General features: G+C 42.1%; 1 protein-coding gene across 1 annotated transcript in view; it reads left to right on the top strand.

Moving 5' to 3' along the window:
* Nucleotides 1-233: 233 nt before the first annotated feature.
* CAMK4 (calcium/calmodulin dependent protein kinase IV) overlaps nucleotides 234-21,397 on the top strand; it is a 393,072-nt gene continuing 371,908 nt past the window's right edge. The window contains exon 1 of the mRNA XM_075341900.1: nucleotides 234-581. Coding sequence (XP_075198015.1) covers nucleotides 415-581 — 167 coding nt within the window. The 5' untranslated portion in view covers nucleotides 234-414. The remainder of the gene's footprint in view (nucleotides 582-21,397) is intronic.

Raw genomic sequence — 21,397 nt, 5'->3', positions numbered from 1 at the left:
ATATATATATATATATATATATATCAAAAAAAAATTCTTTCATAATGTAGAGAAAAAGCAATCTTCATAGATGACAGTTGTAGTGATGGCAGCAAAGCCACTAAACAAACTCCAAGTGAGCCTATAAATACCTCTCCACGGCGTTATCTGCAGGGCTGGCAGCCACTGGGTGCTGAAAGGAGCAGAAACAGCTATGTGAACACTGCCCAAGGCTGCCCTCTCCAGCCAAACTGAGGGCACTGGGTGCCAGTCCCCGAGCAGCAGGGTCTCTTATCCTGGGCACACAGAGCCTGCCTCCTTCTTCTGCTGCTGCCCCATTGGCTGGGATCTGTGCTCTATTGATTGAGGAGCAGAGCTGAGTGCCTGTGTCTCATTCCCCCTCCTGGCAGCCCTGTCCTCCTCTACCTCCCCGAGATGCTGAAAGTCACTCTCCCCTCCTCGTCCTCGTCGTCTTCCTCAGCATCCTCCTCTACCTCCTCCTCTTCCTCCAGGTCTGGCAGCACTGCACCGGATTACTGGATCGATGGCTCCAACAAGGACACCTTGGCCCATTACTATGAACTGGAGTCCGAACTGGGACGGTAAGTGGAGCCCATCATGCCCAGTGCATGCAGCAGTGGTCCTCTCCCCTGGCATCCCCTCCTGCACAGCAGCTGTGTCTCTGCCCACATTCACTTACTGCAAGGATCAGTATCTCAACCTGTATGGATAGGGGAGATGTGTGGATGCCAGGGGCAGGGGCTGGTACATTGCTGATCAGCACCAGCATGGATGATCATAAATGCCATCCCATTCTTACACAAGTCTTTGGAGACACCATGCATTCTTATTCACACCACATCACAGGAGAGCAGCCAAGGATCTGCCCAGGAGCTGCAGCCTACCTGATATTAAGCTATTACATATATGTCTCATTATATCATGTCTGGCTGAACAGAGCAGGAGATGGATCTGTGCTGTGCAGCCTTCCACCAGAAGATACATATGAGCCATGATGCTGTGATTGTGTCTTGTTGCACAGCAGGTGGATGCATAGGATTAATCTTGTTGCCCCCTGTTGGAGATCAGATGTTGTCTCCACCTTCTTGAGGTCACTCTCTACACTTGATTTGGAACAGGGAAGACATATCTGTACAGATATATGTATTGTGCATTGCCTTGTGAAAGTGTACTAATACTACTAACAATATAATTGATAATAACAATAATATTTTAAGACTGGTGCTATGGAGGAGATTGTTTACACTGATTGTATCATGCTTGGGCTTGGATGTAAATAGCAATTGTTAATGGGAAATGCTCTTTTTTCCTAAGCATGGTTTTATTCTCACAGGTATATTTACTTATAACGACTTATTGTCCTGCTGTTGACAAGTTTGTTTATTATGTTATTATATACTGATTCTATAGAACTGTCAAAAATAGTATATATAGCATATCATATATTAGTAGATAATTACTGCAGCATTACTGAATAAGAATATGTTTTTTTATTAACCCTGCTATTAATTATATGGTATTTTATGCCATTTACACTGATAATGACGGTATCAGCAACAAACATTTAAAGGGTCGCGCTTAGACCTAGACTAAAAGGCTAGTCTGGGCAGTAAGCACACAGAATATTAGATACGGTGGCAAAATTGCAATAAATTCCAGTGTTTTTACAGTAGGTTCTCTCAAAAATAGTATATTATCGTATAATATCGCTCAAATTCAATGTTTTCTGCTGTACATAGCTTGTGTTATACTATTCTATCTTCTCAAATGAAATAAAAGTATAATTATGGCTGTAGTATTCACATGTAAAAGGGAATCTTGCAGTAATTACATGTATTGACTAAATGTTCCCATACAATATATGAAAACATTACCAAATCTATAATATGAGACAATAAAACATTGTTTATTGATTCGAACCACAAAAAAGCCCTCAGGATTGAGAGTTTGTGAGAGGGAACAGGAAAAGACTATGAGAGTAATTGAAAGAAAACAGGCACTTTCTCCCAATTCCACCCTTTGTCTTCCTATTAGAGGCTGCAGATGTTTTGTGCAATCATTTGACATCAAACAGATATAGAAAATCATGTCAGCAAATGTAAAAAAAAAAACATCATGCCAATTACCGGAACAATTTACAACGTTCAACCAGGGTGGCTTGAGGCGGCCTCTGGGCTGACATCAATGTGAAAACCTCAACCATTCAGCACGAAATGTATTTACTCTGCCAGTAGCTTTAGGTGAGTGGCCGCTGTTGGGCCGTGTTATTTTTATAGAGGGGTAGTGGGACTGCTGGGTCACATAAATTGCTGGACCTATAAACTCCTTCTAATTTGACCAGCTGCAGCTGTTACCAGTGAGAATCCTGTGGGTACAATGATTTAGTTTCATAAAGTTACAGTCTAACATAAGAATCGTACTATGGTGGCTTTGGCCAGATGTATCCAGGGGTACACTTTGCGTTTTGCATTCAAAGGTTAATTAAAACTTAAAAATTTTAATTCCTGAGCTTCGGCTTTTTAGTAAAATTTCACAAGGGGACACCACCTTCTAGGAAATACCTAAGGGATATGGAAATCTGAATTGTCTATGCCACTAAATGATCCCATTCTCCATTCCATGATGCCTGTCTCCTCAGGTTGTTTGGGTTATGTAGTTATTTGAAAGTTTGCTCCACAGTTTTATGGCTACCAGTAAGTCAGGCTTCAAAGTTTGTCTTCACACCTCCCCAGCCTCTTCTGCTCTGGCACATGAGGGCACCTATCATCCCTTACTTTGTTAGGAATGATCACAAGTTCCCTGTGGTGGGTTTTGCACCAAAACAGTAATCTCTGGCAATGTCCCACTAACTTTCCCTTGGCAACTTTGTCTTTTTTACTTTGTTGGAGGATAACACTCTTCTCCCTTCTCCATCCTTACTTGTGAAGGTTCAGAAGGCCAACTCAGGAACCCAGTAGAACCATCATAGTCTTGTGGACATGAGTGTACATGCAATGTTCCTATCCTGCACCAGCTTTGCGACCTTTTATGTTTTTTTCATATTATGCTATTTGTAAGTATATTATTTTTAGAGATGAACAGACCTGTGGAAGTTCAGGTTCTGCAGGTTCAGCCGGACTTTAGATAAAGTTTGGTTCTGTACCTGAGATTGATCTGAACCATATTGGAAGTCACTGATTAGTTAGTTTGGCTCTCCACCCACAAACAGCCATCCATAAAGAGAACACTTCCGGGAGAGGGAGAGTGGTATTTTTCTTTTTTTTTTTAGTACCCACTATATCCGATAACACTGATTTTACCCCCAATGCGAAGCATGTAAATGGCTCGCACTGGGCCGAGCATCGAGTGTATCCCAACTCAGCGATGCTCACATGAGTGATCAGCATACGTAAAGCACCCGAATTCTGAACTCGAACACTGATTGTTCAGTATGAACACCGAACTTTAAAGTTCGGATCCGCTCATCTCTATTTTATGTCTTACATTTTATATGCTGTCTTTCTCAAAGACTGAAAGACTTTCAGACTTAAAAGTTTCAGGATTAACAATTTTTGTTAACTCTTTAAAATGGAATCTGTCAGTAGCCTCATCCCTCCTAAGCTATCTATATTGGCATGTATGTTGTAAAAGTTGAATAAATTGATGCCTGATATCTGTGATGCGATGTCTTATTCCACAGAAACCCATACTTTAATTAATATGTAAGTGAGCTGTTAAGATTAATGGGCCGGTGTTACGTCACCACCGGAGTCCGCTCCAGCAACTTCTACTCCGATCGCCAGGTGATGTCGTGTTCCTGCCGTGGATGGTGCTGGTGATGGGAGAGGAGTCGATGCCAGTGGTGACGGTGGGCGCAGGCTCCGCTCATCCAGTGGGCTGAGTTATCTTGGGATCTGCAGTACCACTGGATAAGTATAGGTGGCGTGTGTCTTCCAGTTGAAGCTACCATCATTCAGCTACAGACAATGGGAAGATACCACACCCTTCTTACTTCCTCTCCTGTCTGCTGACCACTGCCAAAGATAGTTCTGATATTCTGGCTCCTGTTCTGCCCTGTTCTGTTTTGTGATTCTGGTGTTCTGACTTTTGCTTATGTTCTGACTACCTCTTCTGCCTACTGTTTATGTACCTCGCTGCCCGATCCAGATTTGACCTCTGCTACATTTTCTGATTACGTCCTTGCCTACCGATTCTGTCCCTGTTCTGCAATTACTGGTTTGACCCTGCCTGACTACTACTCTCTCAGACTGCTGCCTTCCACAGGTAGTGATCTCCAGGGCCCTGTGTAATTCCATATCGCTGTATAGGGGTTAAAGGGTTTCAGGGTTTTGGGGGTCCTCCTTGGTGAGTGGTTTCCCTCTATCCTGTCCATTACAGCCGTCTGAGTCTGCGGATCCAGAAAGGCATTACAGCCAGACTCAAATCTCCATGAGAAACTGCCTCCATAGCTTATTGTCTATCTGTTTTCCTGAGCTACATGTCTCACACTGGTAATCATGTATTTTATTTAAAATAAGCTCTGGAGGCAGATTCTCAGTGAGAACTGTGTCTGGCCTATAGACCTTAACAGCTTATTTACATATAACAAAAATGTAGATTAGTCTACAATAAGATATCAGATCACAGATATTAAACTATTGTTTTATTCAACTTTCTATGACCTACATGCCCATATAGATGGTTTAGGATGGATGATCATACCACCAGATACCCTTTAATGGTCATCATCATTCCACTGGAGACTATCGTAATGAACTCCTTTGTTTTGGACACAGTCTGTTTTTCACTGCTCCTGAACTAACAGAGTGTGGTACACATTTAGGGCTTTACTATACATATTTTGGTCAGAAGGCTGTGATTTATACCATCAGTTAAAATGATTCCTTTATTAGTGTAATTTTGAAAACATACTACAATGGTCCTTATGATCTTATTCTTTCCAAATGGTTATTGCTAATTACAGACCCAGTAACTTGAGTAAAAAAAAAATTATATATCCACCCCATGTGTGGGCGGCAAGATACAAGCACCTGCGGTCTCGCACATCACATATCACCTGTGCCATTAACTCTAAAAATGTCTTTCTATATTCAATATTGCATAACACAAATCAATCTTGTAACATTCTAATATGGCATATCCAGTAAACGTTTTTCTTTAAGTTGTAATTCTTTATGCGAATTATCTCTTCTTTAAGCCTAAAACACACGTCCTTGATAACCACGCACGTGTAATACGGGCCGTTTTTCATGTCCGTAATCCGGTTTTTGGTCCGTAAATAACGCACGTGTGGTGGCTGTGTGTCCGGCGTATGGTAACCACGTGTGCGTGTGGAATGGCCGTGTGTGCGTGTGAAACTTAACTGACGTGTGTGTGTGTTGTCCGTGTAAAATGTCCGTGTGTGATGTTAAATGTCATTGATACATGCCGGCTGACAGCAGACAGAGTCGCGCGCTGAGAATGAACTCGGGTGAACTTCACCCGACTTCATGCTCATACCACGGCTCTGTCTGTGTGCCGTGTACTGATTAGCGGTCACCCGTGAAGGACTCACCGGTGATCGCTAATCACCAGAGTGACTGAATGGAGTACCCCTCTCTCATACTTACCGTTCCCCGATCACCAGCGCGGCGCTGCACGGCTGTTCTCTAAACTCCGGCGGCTTTCCTCTTTTGAAAAAGCCGGCCGCTCATTAATCAATCTCGTATTCCCTGCTTTCCCCGCCCACCGGCAAATATGATTGGTTGCAGTGAGACACGCCCACACGCTGAGTGACAACTGTGTCACTGCACCCAATCACAGCAGCCGGTGGGCGTGTCTATACTGTGCAGTAAAATAAATAAATAAATAATTAAAAAAAAACGCCGTGCGGTCCCCCCCTATTTTAATACCAGCCAGATAAAGCCATAAGGCTGCAGGCTGGTATTCTCAGGATGGGGAGCCCCACGTTATGGGGAGCCCCCCAGCCTAACAATATCAGCCAAATAGGAATAACGTTTGGAACACCATTCTAAGTCCGAACTGGGTGCAAAAACCTAAAAAAACATCACTATGGGGAGATAAGGTATGCACACCAGTGACTATGTAAGGGGAATACATGAAATAGCAGAAACTGCTGTGTGAATACTGATTTGAAAAATCCAATAGCTATATGTAAGAGTGAAAATGTGAAAAATGAAATCTGCATTACTGCCATGAACATATGAATCAAGAGAAATTTAGCTACTGAATTGATCAATGCAATAGAGCCTCAACACTACGCCAAAGTATTTCTCTACGTTGGGGTCCCTAGCTTGTGTGTGTCCTCTCATGCAGTTAAAAAACCTACCGTGTATGGGAAGCTGAGACCCAGGCTATTTATGCGTATGATATGGATTGGCAATAGGTGTGGTTGGGGAGGGTTCACAAACGAAAAAATACTAACAAATAGGAATAACGTTTGGAACACCATTCTAAGTCCGAACTGGGTGCAAAAACCTAAAAAAACATCACTATGGGGAGATAAGGTATGCACACCAGTGACTATGTAAGGGGAATACATGAAATAGCAGAAACTGCTGTGTGAATACTGACTTGAAAAATCCAATAGCTATATGCAAGAGTGAATATGTGAAAAATGGAATCTGCATTACTGCTATGAACATATGAATCAAGAGAAATTTAGCTACTGAATTGATCAATGCAATAGAGCCCCAACACTACACCAAAGTATTTCTCAACGTTGGGGTCCCTAGCTTGTGTGTGTCCTCTCATGCAGTTAAAAAACCTACCGTGTATGGGAAGCTGAGACCCAGGCTATTTATGCGTATGATATGGATTGGCAATAGGTGTGGTTGGGGAGGGTTCACAAACGAAAAAAAACTAACAAATAGGAATAACGTTTGGAACACCATTCTAAGTCCGAACTGGGTGCAAAAACCTAAAAAAAATCACTATGGGGAGATAAGGTATGCACACCAGTGACTATGTAAGGGGAATACATGAAATAGCAGAAACTGCTGTGTGAATACTGACTTGAAAAATCCAATAGCTATATGCAAGAGTGAATATGTGAAAAATGGAATCTGCATTACTGCCATGAACATATGAATCAAGAGAAATTTAGCTACTGAATTGATCAATGCAATAGAGCCCCAACACTACGCCAAAGTATTTCTCTACGTTGGGGTCCCTAGCTTGTGTGTGTGTCCTCTCATGCAGTTAAAAAACCTACCGTGTATGGGAAGCTGAGACCCAGGCTATTTATGCGTATGATATGGATTGGCAATAGGTGTGGTTGGGGAGGGTTCACAAACGAAAAAATACTAACACACATAAGCTAGGGACCCCAACGTAGAGAAATACTTTGGCGTAGTGTTGGGGCTCTATTGCATTGATCAATTCAGTAGCTAAATTTCTCTTGATTCATATGTTCATGGCAGTAATGCAGATTCCATTTTTCACATTTTCACTCTTGCATATAGCTATTGGATTTTTCAAGTCAGTAGTCACACAGCAGTTTCTGCTATTTCATGTATTCCCCTTACATAGTCACTGGTGTGCATACCTTATCTCCCCATAGTGATGTTTTTTTAGGTTTTTGCACCCAGTTCGGACTTAGAATGGTGTTCCAAACGTTATTCCTTATTTGTTAGTAGTTTTTCGTTTGTGAACCCTCCCCAACCACACCTATTGCCAATCCATATCATACGCATAAATAGCCTGGGTCTCAGCTTCCCATACACGGTAAGTTTTTTAACTACATGAGAGGACACACATAAGGTAGGGACCCCAACGTAGAGAAATACTTTGGCATAGTGTTGGGGCTCTATTGCATTGATCAATTCAGTAGCTAAATTTCTCTTGATTCATATGTTCATGGCAGTAATGCAGATTCCATTTTTCACATTTTCACTCTTGCATATAGCTATTGGATTTTTCAAGTCAGTATTCACACAGCAGTTTCTGCTATTTCATGTATTCCCCTTACATAGTCACTGGTGTGCATACCTTATCTCCCCATAACAATATCAGCCAGCAGACGCCCAGAATTGACGCATACATTAGATGCGACAGTTCTGGAACTGTACCCGGCTCTTCCCGATTTGCCCTGGTGCGTTGGCAAATCGGGGTAATAAGGAGCTAATGGCAGCCCATAGCTGCCACTAAATCTTAGATTAATCATGTCAGGCGTCACTGATTAGCGGTCACCGGTGAATCCTTCACAGGTGACCGCTAATCAGTACACGGCACACAGACAGAGCCGCGGCATGACAATGAAGTCGGGTGAAGTTCACCCGAGTTCATTCTCATCCCGCTACTCTGTCTTCCGACATGTAGTAGCGACATTTTGCATCACACACGGACATTTCTCACGGACAACATAACCACACATCCGTGCAAGGAACGTTTTATTTGGACTCCCATAGGCTAACATTATGTCCGTGTGTGCGTGCTCCGTCCCAAAAACGAACATGCTTCCGTGCCAAACGGAGCAAAAAACATGGGACGCACACAAACACACGGAAGATCAAATAACACGCACGTGTGTCTTTTAACATAGAACAACATATGTGCACGTTTGGTCGTATCTCCGGTATGTACGGAAACGGACCAAACACGCATGTTTTCAACGGATGTGTGTTGCGGGCCTCAAGGTTTATCTATATGTTCAATTCTGTAAAAAAGAGAAACCATCAGGATTTCTACTAAGCATATCTATAAAATGTCTAGCTGTTTCTGGTACTCTTGTTTTTTATTATATATATAGAAACATGCTCTGCAATGCTTATTTCATTTAGTTTTCTCTTCGTGCATCGGACATATTTAAAGTGAACCTGTCAGGTGCAATATGCACCCAGAATCGCGAGCAGTGCTGTGTGGATATTTCTAATCCCTGCCTAACCGTCCGTATATACACTAGCATATACAGTCATATGAAAAAGTTTGGGCACCCCTATTAATGTTAGCCTTTTTTCTTTATAACAATTTGGGTTTTTGCAACAGCTATTTCAGTTTCATATATCTAATAACTGATGGACTGAGTAATATTTCTGGATTGAATTGAGGTTTATTGTACTAACAGAAAACCGCTGTTTTTTGAATCAGACATCCGGTCATGCGCACTACACCAGTTTGAAGCCAGGACGCATACACTCGCGTCTGGTGCAGTGGCAGCAAAGAGTGGTGAGATTGACCATGCCACTGACACTGCACATTCATTAGCATGTCAGTACGCCCACAGGGGCGTGCTTATATGCTAAGGGGGTTGACTAACCAAGGGAACTAATACCCTTGCAACTAGTGACTTGCTTCATTAACATATGATAAAAGATCTTCAGAAATACTTTTTCTAAAGATCGCTTTATCTATACTAGTGTATACAGGGACAATTAGGCAGGGATTAGCAATATGCACCCAGAACTGCTCATGGTTCTGGGTGCATATTGCATCGGACAGGTTCCCTTTAAATTACAAAGAGAGCTGAACTCATAGTTGTTGCCCCTAATAACATCTGTAATGCAATTAGTTGTTTAGGTATATGTACACACATTCTAACGCCCCTCCCTTCCCAAAGTCAAAAGAGCCTTTCTGGGAAAGCCATGTTTTGGGGCTTTATATTCTTTATATACAATGGGTGATAGAGTACTGCTAATTGTTTTGCTCTTTTTGGTTACACAGTGTATGCCATCTTTTGCCTTCCAATACTGTATCCTGATTTGAAAATGTGTTTACTGTTAGTGATTTGATTCAAGTGTTTTATCCTTCATATGTAATTGTGCTCTTTAGAGCACCCAATCCCTATAACCTCATTTCCACAGTCTAATGTTATTTTCCCGGTGTGTGCTGTATGTCTTATCCTCTGAATAGGCTTTTCTAATGTGAGTATATTCATCCATTGGTATTATTTACTTCATAATATGTTTAGGGTGTCAACTATTTGCTCTCAAGATGGTGTTTCCTACATGGGTCTTGCGATAAATGACAGTTTTAACTACACCTACTTGTATGTCCCCATTAACTGTATGTCCAAAAAGTTAGTTGTATCTTGATGAAGTGCAATAGTAAATTTCAGTTTCATCTATTGAGATATTCTAAATTCTTATTGTCCCCAAATTATATCAATATGTCGTCTATAAAACGACCATACCATATGGCACACATGAGTTATACCAGTGTAATACAACATAAACTTTTTGAAAGAAAAATAATTTTGTTGCAATTGATCTTATATAGCTATGAATATAAACGGTTTGATATAATCTGAATTTTCACTGAATTTGTTAAGATAGTAAAAATAATTTGGACATCAATGGAATAATAAAAAAAATCTTAATATTTCACTATTATCCTTAAGGTATTCTGGACACTGGACCCTACATGAAAAATAGGAACAATAAATGATGTGTTATAAAAATATTCAATTTACCTATATTGGGAATTCGGGAATATAGTCATGGAGTATAAGGGCAGTGTTCAGTATGTGCAGTTATTAAGAATGTCATATACCTCATTTGAATATAGGAAACTGTCTGGGACCACACAGTTATTGTGAATTTCACCACTGCACAACTGCCCAAAATATTCCACAATCTGTATTGTCCTCAATACCTGAAATACACAAATATACAACACATAATCTTCATAATACCACACTTTTAAAGCACCACAAAGCACCACACCAGTGTTTTGTTTATTGCTCTGCTGGAGTGGTGCTTCTAATCTAAGGTCCTTGATGATCAGGGCCGGCTCCAGGTTTTTGTGGGCCCCGGGCGGAAGAGTCCCAGTGGGCCCCATCCACACACAGACACCGATACGAACACGTACATATACATATTTAAAGACAAACTCACAAAAATACATATAAACAGACAAATCTATACAGTCATATACACTTACAGACACACACACACACACACACACACACACACACACACACAACCTTGCTACATACAGACAGTCAAACACACACAACTCTGCTACATACAGACAGACAAACACACACAACTCTGCTACATACAGGCAGTCAAACACACACAACTCTGCTACATACAGGCAGACAAACACACACAACTCTGCTACATACAGACAAACACACACAACTCTGCTACAGGCAGACAAACACACACAACTCTGCTGCATACAGGCAGACAAACACACACAACTCTGCTACATACAGGCAGACAAACACACACAACTCTGCTACATACAGACAGACAAACACACACAACTCTGCTACATACAGACAGACAACCACACACACACACAAGTCTGCTGCATACAGACAGACACACACACACACCTCTGCTACATACAGACAAACACACACACACACAACTCTGCTACATACAGACAAACACACAACTCTGCTACATACAGACAAACACACACAACTGTGCTGCTCTGTGGGGCCCGCACCCGTGGCTCTGCGGGGACAGCACCCGCGGCATCGGCGGGGACAGCACCCGCGGCATCGGCGGGGACAGCACCCGCGGCATCGGCTGGGGGGGATTGGCAGGGCATACATCTGGGGGGCTAGAAGCAGCTCACGGGGGCCCATAATGGGGAGGTGGGGAGGGCACTTACCCGATTAGGTCACGGTGGACAGGAGGTCCAAACAGCGCCGGACAGAAGCTCACCTCCTTCATCTGTGGGACTGAGAAGGCGGTAGCTCCACCCACAGATGAAGTTCAAACCAGGATGTCTGCGCGCCTTAAAGTCACGGCGCCGCAGATTGCTGCCGAGGACTGCGGTCCCCGGAACTCGGCCGGGGGCAGCAGAACTGTAAAGGCGAGTGGGCCCCGGCCAAGGGACAGGAGAACTGACGAGGCCGAGTGGGCCCCCCCGGCTCTCCAGGGCCCCGGCATTTGCCCGGGTTTGCCGGGTGCTGACGCCGGCCCTGTTGATGATAGTCTCATATTTAGCCGCCATCGTCTTTACCTTCTATCACCGAAGTTCCGGTTGTCCTTTGGCAGGTTCTGACCTGCCGGCTGCTCTAGTGTTTGCTGGAGCAATTAGAAAATCACAACTCAATGTAATTTTCTGATAACCGTGTTCTGGTTCTCATACCCTTACATTGAGCACTTGTAAAATCACTAATGAAACACTGATGGTAAAAATCTGACACTGATCAAATACTGATGAAGCGCAGATTCACACTGCTGATGACACTTGTATAATTTTTCTGCGTAGGTGAAAAATCGCAGGTTTCTGAATGAGGCCTTAAGTTCACTTTGCAGTTTTTCTATGCATACAAATGACAGAAATTTACTAAGGGCTCATTCACATGTTGAGTATTTGGTGAGTTTTTTACCTCAGTATTTGTAGCCAAAACCAGGGGTAGAACAATCAGAGGAAAAGTATAATAGAAACACGGGCACCACTCCTGTATTTATCACCCACTCCTGGTTTTGGCTACAAATACTGAGGTAAAAAACTCAAATACTCACTGTGTGAACGTGGTCTTAGTTTCTCATGCTGTTTTTGGAAAGTCGCCAGTAGTATTTGGACCTTTCCTTTCTGTCCATGTGACTTGGCCCTGAACTGTAAATTACATTACTATATTACTATAGCAGCTCTGTATTTATCGGATTAATTATTGTCTTATTTCTTTTTAATCAAATTTCTTTTTCTGCTTTGAAGTTATGCAAATGAAAGTGTTTAGGGAATAAATTACATAAATTATCATGCGGTGGAAAATAAAAGCAGAATATTTGCAAAATAATTAACTTTGCTGTACTTTTATTTCTCATACTTCCTTGGGAGTGTAATTACATGAAATGTGAAGCAGGGCCAGAAGCCCGACTGTGTCTTTGGTCAATTCACATCATTGTGGGGAAAAGCCACTTGTACCATGTAATGTTTGTGTAGCCGACATTGTGCACATTTCGTTTTTCCTCCAATCTGTTATTTGGGCCTCATTTTTAAATTCTAACTGAATATCTGTCCTTTTTGCCCATAGCAACCAATCAGCGTTCGGCTCTCACGTCTTAGACTGCTCTGTTAAAATGAAAGCTATGCTGTGATTGGTTCCTACGGACAGCACAGAAAGCTTTTCTTTTTGCCAGTTTTAATAAATCTGCCTGTTATGTTTGTGGATACTGTTGTTTGATTACTGCCATTGATTTTATGGGATTTGAATGATGCCTGACAGTGACCGTGATTCTGCTCAAGTTCAGTGAAATGATACGTTGCGTAAAGCTCTATTCACATGAAATGTTTGGTCTTTTTCTGAAAGATATACGTTTCTTATCAAAGAATCCAATTGTATTCTGTGACATACAATGTATGGACAAAAGTAATTGTACACCTACACATTACACCTACAGAAGCTTTTATCACCTCCCATTTTACATCCATTGACATTAATATGGAGTTGGTCCCCCCTTTGGAGCCTTAACAGCTTCTGGGAAGACCTTCACCATGATTTTGACTTGTCTGTGGAATTAGTTGGCCATTCATTCAGAAGTGCTTTTGTGAGGTCGGACACTGACGTGGGACTGTTTTGCAATTCATTCAGGTTCATTACAAAATTTTACAGTCTTGTCACGTTCTGTCAAACTCATCAAATTATGCCTTTTTTGGTCCTTGCTTTGTGCACTGGGGCACAGCCATGGTAGAAGAGAAAAAGTCCTTCAGCAAACTGCTCCCAAAAAGTTAAAGGAATACAATTGTCCAAAATGTCTTGTTAAACTGAAGAATTGACAGTTCTCTTCACTGGAATTACAGAGGTTGTCCACTACTGTAACATTGATGGCCTATCCTTGGAACAGGTCATCAATGTCTCAGTGGTTGAGGCACCACAATGATCAGCTGTTTTCTGTGCTTGCTGCGACAGCAGGCAGCCGGGAATGCCCAGCAGGAGGTGGATGAGCGGTACCAGGTTGCGGCAGCTATCAGAAGATGGGGTAGCTCTGGATCTGAGTATTTCTGACTGCCACCAGAACATCTGATCGGCCGGGGTGCTCAGACATTGATGACCTATACTAAGGATAGATCATCAGTGTTAAAGTAGTGGGCACCCTCGTTAAGGCACCTAGGCCAGCCCTTAAAAATAACCCCATAAAATCCCTCCTCCACCAAACTTTATATTTGACACAATACAGACAGGCAGGTAATGTTCTACTGGTAAAATGCCAAACCCAGACTCGTTCATCAGATTACTACAAAAAGAAGCGTGACTTCTCACTTCACAAAACATGTTTCCACTACTCCAGAGTCCAGTGTGCTTTACACCACTCCATCTGACGCTTGGCATTGTGCTTGACAATGTAAGACTGGCATGCAGCTGCTCAGTCAAAAAAACCCAAGCCATTAAGCACCTGGTTCATAGTTTACGTAGGGATGTTAAGGCTACTGGAGGTTTGGTGCTCTGCAGTGTTAGCGACTTTATTAAATATGCAATTTAGCACTTAGACCCTAATTTGTAACTTTTCCTGGTCTTCGTGGCTGCTTTGCTGTGGGTGCTAAACACTTCCACTTTTCAATAATACCACTCATAGTTAAATTGAGATTAAGGAGGAACAAAACTTAACGAAGGTGACGTGTTAACAATGCCGCCTGTCCTACCATATTACAGGACCACACTGATATCAGTGAGCTCTTTAGAAGGAGACATTGTTTCACAAATGATCGTAAAGGCAGACGGCATGACGAGTGGCTGGATTGTGTACACCTGAATTTAACTATTAAGACTTGTGTCCAATACTGTTGTTCATATAATATTTAAAAAACAAATCAATGTTAAGGAATGTGTTTATAATGAAAGTCAATGGCAGGTATCTGCAACCTGATTGTCATGAAGTCCAATGTTTGATGTAAATAGACCCTCACAAAAACCTTACAGTCTCGTGACAGCTTTTGCACCACAGCAAGCTCCTGAAAATCTTCCAGAAAGTGATAAGTCTTAGTTTAATAGAATTAAGACTATCACTGAATTGCTCAGGTTATTTTTAGGCAAATGGTTGCTACAAACATAATGTACAAAAACAAATCTTTCCAGTGCCCTGTAAGTAGTTATTGCACTATGCTTGAATATATGACATGAAGACATAATTTACAACTAAACGTGTTTCCATTGATCTGACAGTGACTGAGGAAAATATAACCAGTTGTAAAAGAAGAATGCGGTAAAGGTCACTTTAGATGAATGACGGTGTCAGCAAACAGAGTGAAAGAGTGTGTAAATACCTTGGACTAATAGTAACCACACACAGATTATATCTGCATTCATCATAAGTGCATTAACATAAATTTCTATTATTGCTTATTGTCTGAGCAAGCGACATGACTCGGTCATTACAATGTTGTGGATACGCTATTTGAGCATGTTGTGTAATCTTGTGTATATTGGAGGATTATTTGGGCAGGACTTGTTTCTGTTTGATTTCAGTTATTGATAAATGACACCTTTAATAAGAAGATCTGAAGACAATATTTACCAGTAACTGTGTCACCAGATTTTCATACAATGATTTAGAAAAGATCTGCTTACAATCTTAAACAGGTTCTCCAGGACTATTTTATTTTTAAGCTATTGGACTAAGAACTAATAGGCAGGTTGTTGCTAACTACCTGCATGTAGTGTCTGGTGCAGATCTCTGCTGGCACAGAGTGGCCACAGACTGCTCCTGCAGGCGATTCTGAGGCATCTGATAACTTCACCTATACAGATAAGAAGCTTCTCTTCCACTCTGCTGTGTTGATGAGGTGTCACTGCTGATGTCATGATGATTGACAGCTACCTTCCTGCTGCCTAACTGCTGGGAACCAGTTGTCACACCCTGTTGACAAAACCCGGAAGAGGAAGAGCTGCTCCAGCCACGTGAAGCAGCAGAATCGTCACCAGGAAAGGCCCGCAACTGCTTTGCGCTTGCACTGTGTAGAACAGGCATGTAGGCAGCAACTACCTGCTCCATAATTCTTAAGCGCATAGTTAAAAAATAAAAGTGTCCCGTTCAGCCCCTTTAACTCTGAGAGGATTGCCACACAGTCTCTTGGTGTTTGATGCTGGGGTTCACAATAGCTGAAAAAGATAAACTTTGCCTGTCTGATATTTTTGCTTTCCCAAGAATTAAATCATGTACAAATGTGTTCAGAAACAATAATAAACTGATCCATATTGAAGGGATTGTCCATTACAGTGATATATAGTGACTGAAGACAAATCCTAAAGGTAGGTTGTCAATATCAGATCAATGAGGGGCCAACTCAGAAAAATCTGTACCATATATTGAGTGAAACACAACCACTTCATACACTTTAGTAGCCACTTCTGAGTATTGCAAATCAGTTCCTATCATAGTCACATTGCAAGGACTAGGGCACTACACCCCATTTCAATAGAATGTGTTCTCGTTCTGGGACCCAAAAGAACAGATACGTCTCTCTTCTCTTTCGCCATCTAGAAAGCACTCAGTAAGCATAATGTTGTGAACAGAAGCATTGCCAGTGCTGATTCATCTATTGGTTCTGGTGATTACATTGCTTGGTGTCTGTCCAAAATAGAAGAGATGCTGGGTCTTAACAGAACCAGATCACCTCTGCCAATAAATTATGCCACAGCAAAGTTTTTTTTTACCTATGCATGCACCAGTGACAGTGAAAAGCTGCATAGTTTATGAAAAAATAAGACAGTATGCCACAATTACGGTATATATTGTCACTTCTTGGGGCATAATATGTAAAAAATCTTAATGAATATACAATATGAGGGAAAAATTGAATGACGAAATTAAATTAAAAAGTGAAATAAAAATGTCCCCCCCAAAACAGATTATTTAGTAAAAATGCATTTTATTCCGTATACATTGCCTAAACACAATAAACTCACATATGTTAGGTTTAAACACATGAAGAATTAGTTCAATGAGTTATTTAATGTGAAACCTAAACAGCATAAAAATAATCAGATTAAAGAGAATACAGAGATTTCCTTTAAAATAATATGTACTTAAATTACACAGTACTTTTAATGCATTCCTAAAAAGCTCTAAAAATAATACAAATTCTGTCGTTGCAAGCAAGACGTCATCTAGCCAAATTATATTAAAAAAAAAAGAATATAAGCTATGGCTACTGAAATGTATATTCGGTGTGGATTTTTCTTTTGTGTAGGAAATCCCCACATAATTTAGTACAAGCTCAGTAAATCAGATTTCAACAAATCTCATTTGCGCGTTGCTAAAAATTCGGGCACAGAAATCAATGTTATATTTTAGACAAGTCATAACACTTTTTGGGTTGCACGCTACATGTAATCGTGCTGATGTTCAAACACTGCAAGTGGCTCGCACAGAGCTGCGCACCAAGTGGACCTGAGCATGACGTTGCTCGCACGAGTGAAGTTTGAATGTACAGCATCCGAACCCCGAACCTTGATTTTTAAATTTGGTGTTCGGTTCGAAAACTGAACCTCAGGTTCACTCATCTCTACTCCTAACCAATGTTTGCATGAAGCACAGCTTCTTGGGAACATGCACAAAGCAGGGAACAAAAGGACTCCAGGAGAAAGGCTGATCTACACCTTCATTAGAGCTCTGGAGCAATGAAAGATTTCAGTGGAGATAGCTGAGTCCACTGATTACTGCACTATCAACGTGACTTCAGTACCACAGCCAATGCGAGACAGCGGAGCATCATCAGAGACTCGCCGATGGACCCGGGAAGGTCAGTTCAGCGTGGATTGTGTTTACTAAAACAAAATGCTGGGAGGTACAAATTATATGTAATAGGGAAGAACCAGTCAATCCAGTAAAACAGGGATGTAAGTAGCCTGCAGAAATGTACATTAGAAGGTGTATCTAACCGCTCAGTCATGCTTAAAGGGAATCTGTCAGCAGGTTTTTGCTGCCTCATCTGAAAGCAATATAATGTAGGTAAAGAGATTCTAAATCTAACTGTGTATTACTTAAATTACTGGGTGCAGCCGTTCTCACGTAATCAAGTAATTGACTTAAGCATGAAACTGAGCTGGGCAAACTGACCTGCCCACACTAGGCTCTCTATAGTGATTGTGCATTGACAGGGAGGCGCCAATCACAGCAGGGTTGTGTTGGACATCCCTGCACTGTGGGTTTCTAGTCCTGCAATGTTAATCACAGGGTAATAAAGCCAATAGTTTAAGTAAACAATAGCACAGACACAGATAAAAAGATACATCCTTGTTTTTTTATTTTAATCCCTGCATCATGCTGTCCTCAGCTTACATAGCAACAACGTGCTGACAGATTCCCTTTAAGGTGCACCTAATTAGCATATTAGATTAATGCATAATTTGTTGAAAGTCACCTTTTGGATTTTAAGAGAAAATATGTTGTTCTTGGTTTAAACACTGACAGACTCATTTTAATTGATTAATTAAACACCAATGTTTTCATCATTGCAAAATTTCATATGGCGTATCATAAATCATTTGCTTCAACAAATGATTTGCGGTAAAATATGAAGGCTTTATTTAAATTATTCAAAAGAGTCCCTGCTGCTACATGTGGCCCATGGGTATTTTGATGTTTTTGTGAATGTAGTGTAAGTAGAATGAATTTGATGTGTAGTTTATACTGACCAGTTGTGGTCATCATTTCTTCTGTTGAACTTCTTACATGACCCATTCTTACTGTGCTGGGGACAGAGGAGATGTGGCAGAGGAAACTTCTTGTATTATGCTTTGTATTATACTAGCATTAATCTATGCAGTGACGTATCTAGAGTGGGCAGGCAGGATATTTGCCCTGGGCGTAGTCAGCAGAGGTCCGCCGTCAGGCCACCTGATGCACTCGAGGTGTCTCCCTGGCGGCTGCATTTTGCTCTCTCCTTCTTGTAGTGGGAGTCGGCCATTCTCTGAGCTGGCGGTGAGGCTGACAGCCAGCTCCAAAAGGATGGCTCCCAAATGACTTCTCATGGCATGGAATATAATATATAACACAGTGAGTGGAATTACTGCTGAGTAATACAAGAAAAATTGTTTTTGAAGGGACTTTGGTGGCCAAGACACCCTCAATTTCTATCCTCTGACCCTTTCCTTGTAATGATGACTGCGCTTCAAGAGGCACTGCCTGTATTGAGTCCCCAGCCTTTCAGACACTGAATTGCAAAGCATCGGGTGGCCGATGCTGATAGGAGTCGGTGAAGTGTACACACACTGGAAAACTGCACTCTCTTCTCTCTCCTGTCAGCATCGGTCGCCCTCTGTCGTGCGATCCTGTGTTTAGCAAACATCTGCTGCAGACAATATAAGGGAGAGTCAGAGGGTGTCCCCACACTAACATTGTGTGAGCTCTCTACTCCTGTGATATTAGTGTGTTCAGGGCTGAAGATTCAATACCCCCAACGCTCCATGGAATCTTGTCAATCTTCACAGAAGGATGTGAAGAGGATGGAAATTAAAGGGGCTGCATGATGCACGGAGCACATTTCCAAACCAAGGATGCACCAATACCCCTCATTTAAATATGTAATACAAGAATCTTCACATAAAATAAAATAATTATAATCTGAACCAATAGTAATTCTTTGTATAGGGGCTGAGTCCCGTATTAGAATGAATAAATGATTTAAAGGGAACCTGTCAGCAGAAATTTCGCAATAAACCTAAAAGATTCCCCCTCTGCAGCTCCTGGGCTGCATTCTAGAAAGGTTCCTGTTGCTATTGTGCCCCCTTTGAGACCTAAATAAATACTTTATAAAGTCTTACCTTTTTGCATGCAAATCTTTTTTTTATGGTCACAGGGGCGGGCTGTCTTGTGTCCGTTATTCTCCCTCCTGCCGCTTTACGCCGTCCCTCATTGCTCATTTCCATACCTGAGGACGCCGCCCAGTGCTCCTGAGGTCTCGCGCATGCCCAGTGCCACTCTCGCGGGACTGAGCACTGTGCACAGTGTGACCGCTGGTGACGTGTTGCGCAGGCGTGAGATTATGGGCGGTGCTGTGATTTTCATCAGCAGCGTCATCCAAGTACCCGCCCATAATCTTGTGCCCGCACTTTTCACTCTGCCTCCACCGTTATGCGCAAGCGCTGGCCATATGAACCCACGTCACCTATTACCCATCTTTCCTTGGAGCAGGAAATAGATGGGAGGAGCAGCACACCACCGATCATAACCGCACAACGGTGTAGGCAGAGTGAAAAGCACGGGCACGAAATTATGGGCGGGTACTTGGATGACGCTGCTGCTGACATTCACAGCGCCGCCCATAATCTCGCGCCTGCGCAATCATGTCACCAGCGGTCACACTGTGCACAGTACTCAGTCCCGCGAGAGTGGCACTGGGCATGTGCGAGACCTCGGGAGCACTGGGCGGCATCCTCAGGTATGGAAATCAGCAATGGGGGATGGCGTAAAGCGGCAGGAGGGAGAATAACGGATGCAAGACTGCCCGCCCCGGTGACCATAAAAAAAGATTTTCATACAAAAAGGTAAGACTTTATAAAGAATTTATTTAGGTCTCAAAGGGGGCACAGTAGCAAGAGGAACCTTTCTAGAATGCAGCCCAGGAGCTGCAGAAGGGGATTGTTTTAGGTTTATTGCGAAATTTCTGCTGACAGGTTCCCTTTAATTTGACTTTTACAGACTTCCTTTAACTCTCTTGTTTCTCAGCTTAGTGGTGTAAAGGAAGCAGTGACCAATGATTCATAGCGGTCAGTAGTGATTTTTTTTTCTCACAGAAACGATCAATTGGATCAGCTTCTCCTGCTCTTTTACATCACTGGCAGATTAGACAACTTATTCCCCCAGATGTGTAACCTGATATGAAATAGTTCTTCTCTAGTATATTAGAAACAGTGGATCACTTGTCAGAGGACATACTTTGAATCTTTATTTAATGACATGCATATTCTCAGGGTAAGGCTACATTCTGTATTTGCAGACAGAAAATTTGCAATGTATTAAAATAACAGCAACATGTGTGAGTTTTTAATAAATCTCATTCATTTGCTGCAGGAAAATATTTCCATGTAATTTGATATATGGATTTCAAACTCACATCAAGTAATGCATGTGCACTTTGATCTGCCCTGCCGAGGGCAGAGCAAAGAACTTTAATGCGCAGGCGTAAGAAAAAGGCAGAGACCGCCTGCACACGCGCACTACAGTACTTTGATCTACACTCGGGACAGATGAAAGTGCGCAGCAGCACAATGGATGCCTCTATGTGAATGACACAGGACACGCCATGTACATGGGGCTGGGCAGGAGGACGGCGATCCCACAAGATGGAGGAAGCGCCGGACCGAGAGCAGCAACGCCCATTGGACTGGACCACCCCCCCATGTGAGTTTTATAAAGATGTTGTTTTACAGAGCGGCCTGGGCTCTTATATACAGAATTCTGGAATGCCATATTTAAGAGCTCATTGGTGGTGGCCACAGCTCATAAGTGAAAAACCTGATGACCGGTTCCCTTTAAAGTGGTTTTCCAGG

Source organism: Anomaloglossus baeobatrachus, chromosome 1 (genome assembly GCF_048569485.1).
Source record: "Anomaloglossus baeobatrachus isolate aAnoBae1 chromosome 1, aAnoBae1.hap1, whole genome shotgun sequence".
Taxonomy (NCBI): domain Eukaryota; kingdom Metazoa; phylum Chordata; class Amphibia; order Anura; family Aromobatidae; genus Anomaloglossus; species Anomaloglossus baeobatrachus.
Note: the sequence above shows the minus strand (reverse complement) of the source record. Positions and strands in the feature narration are given on the sequence as shown.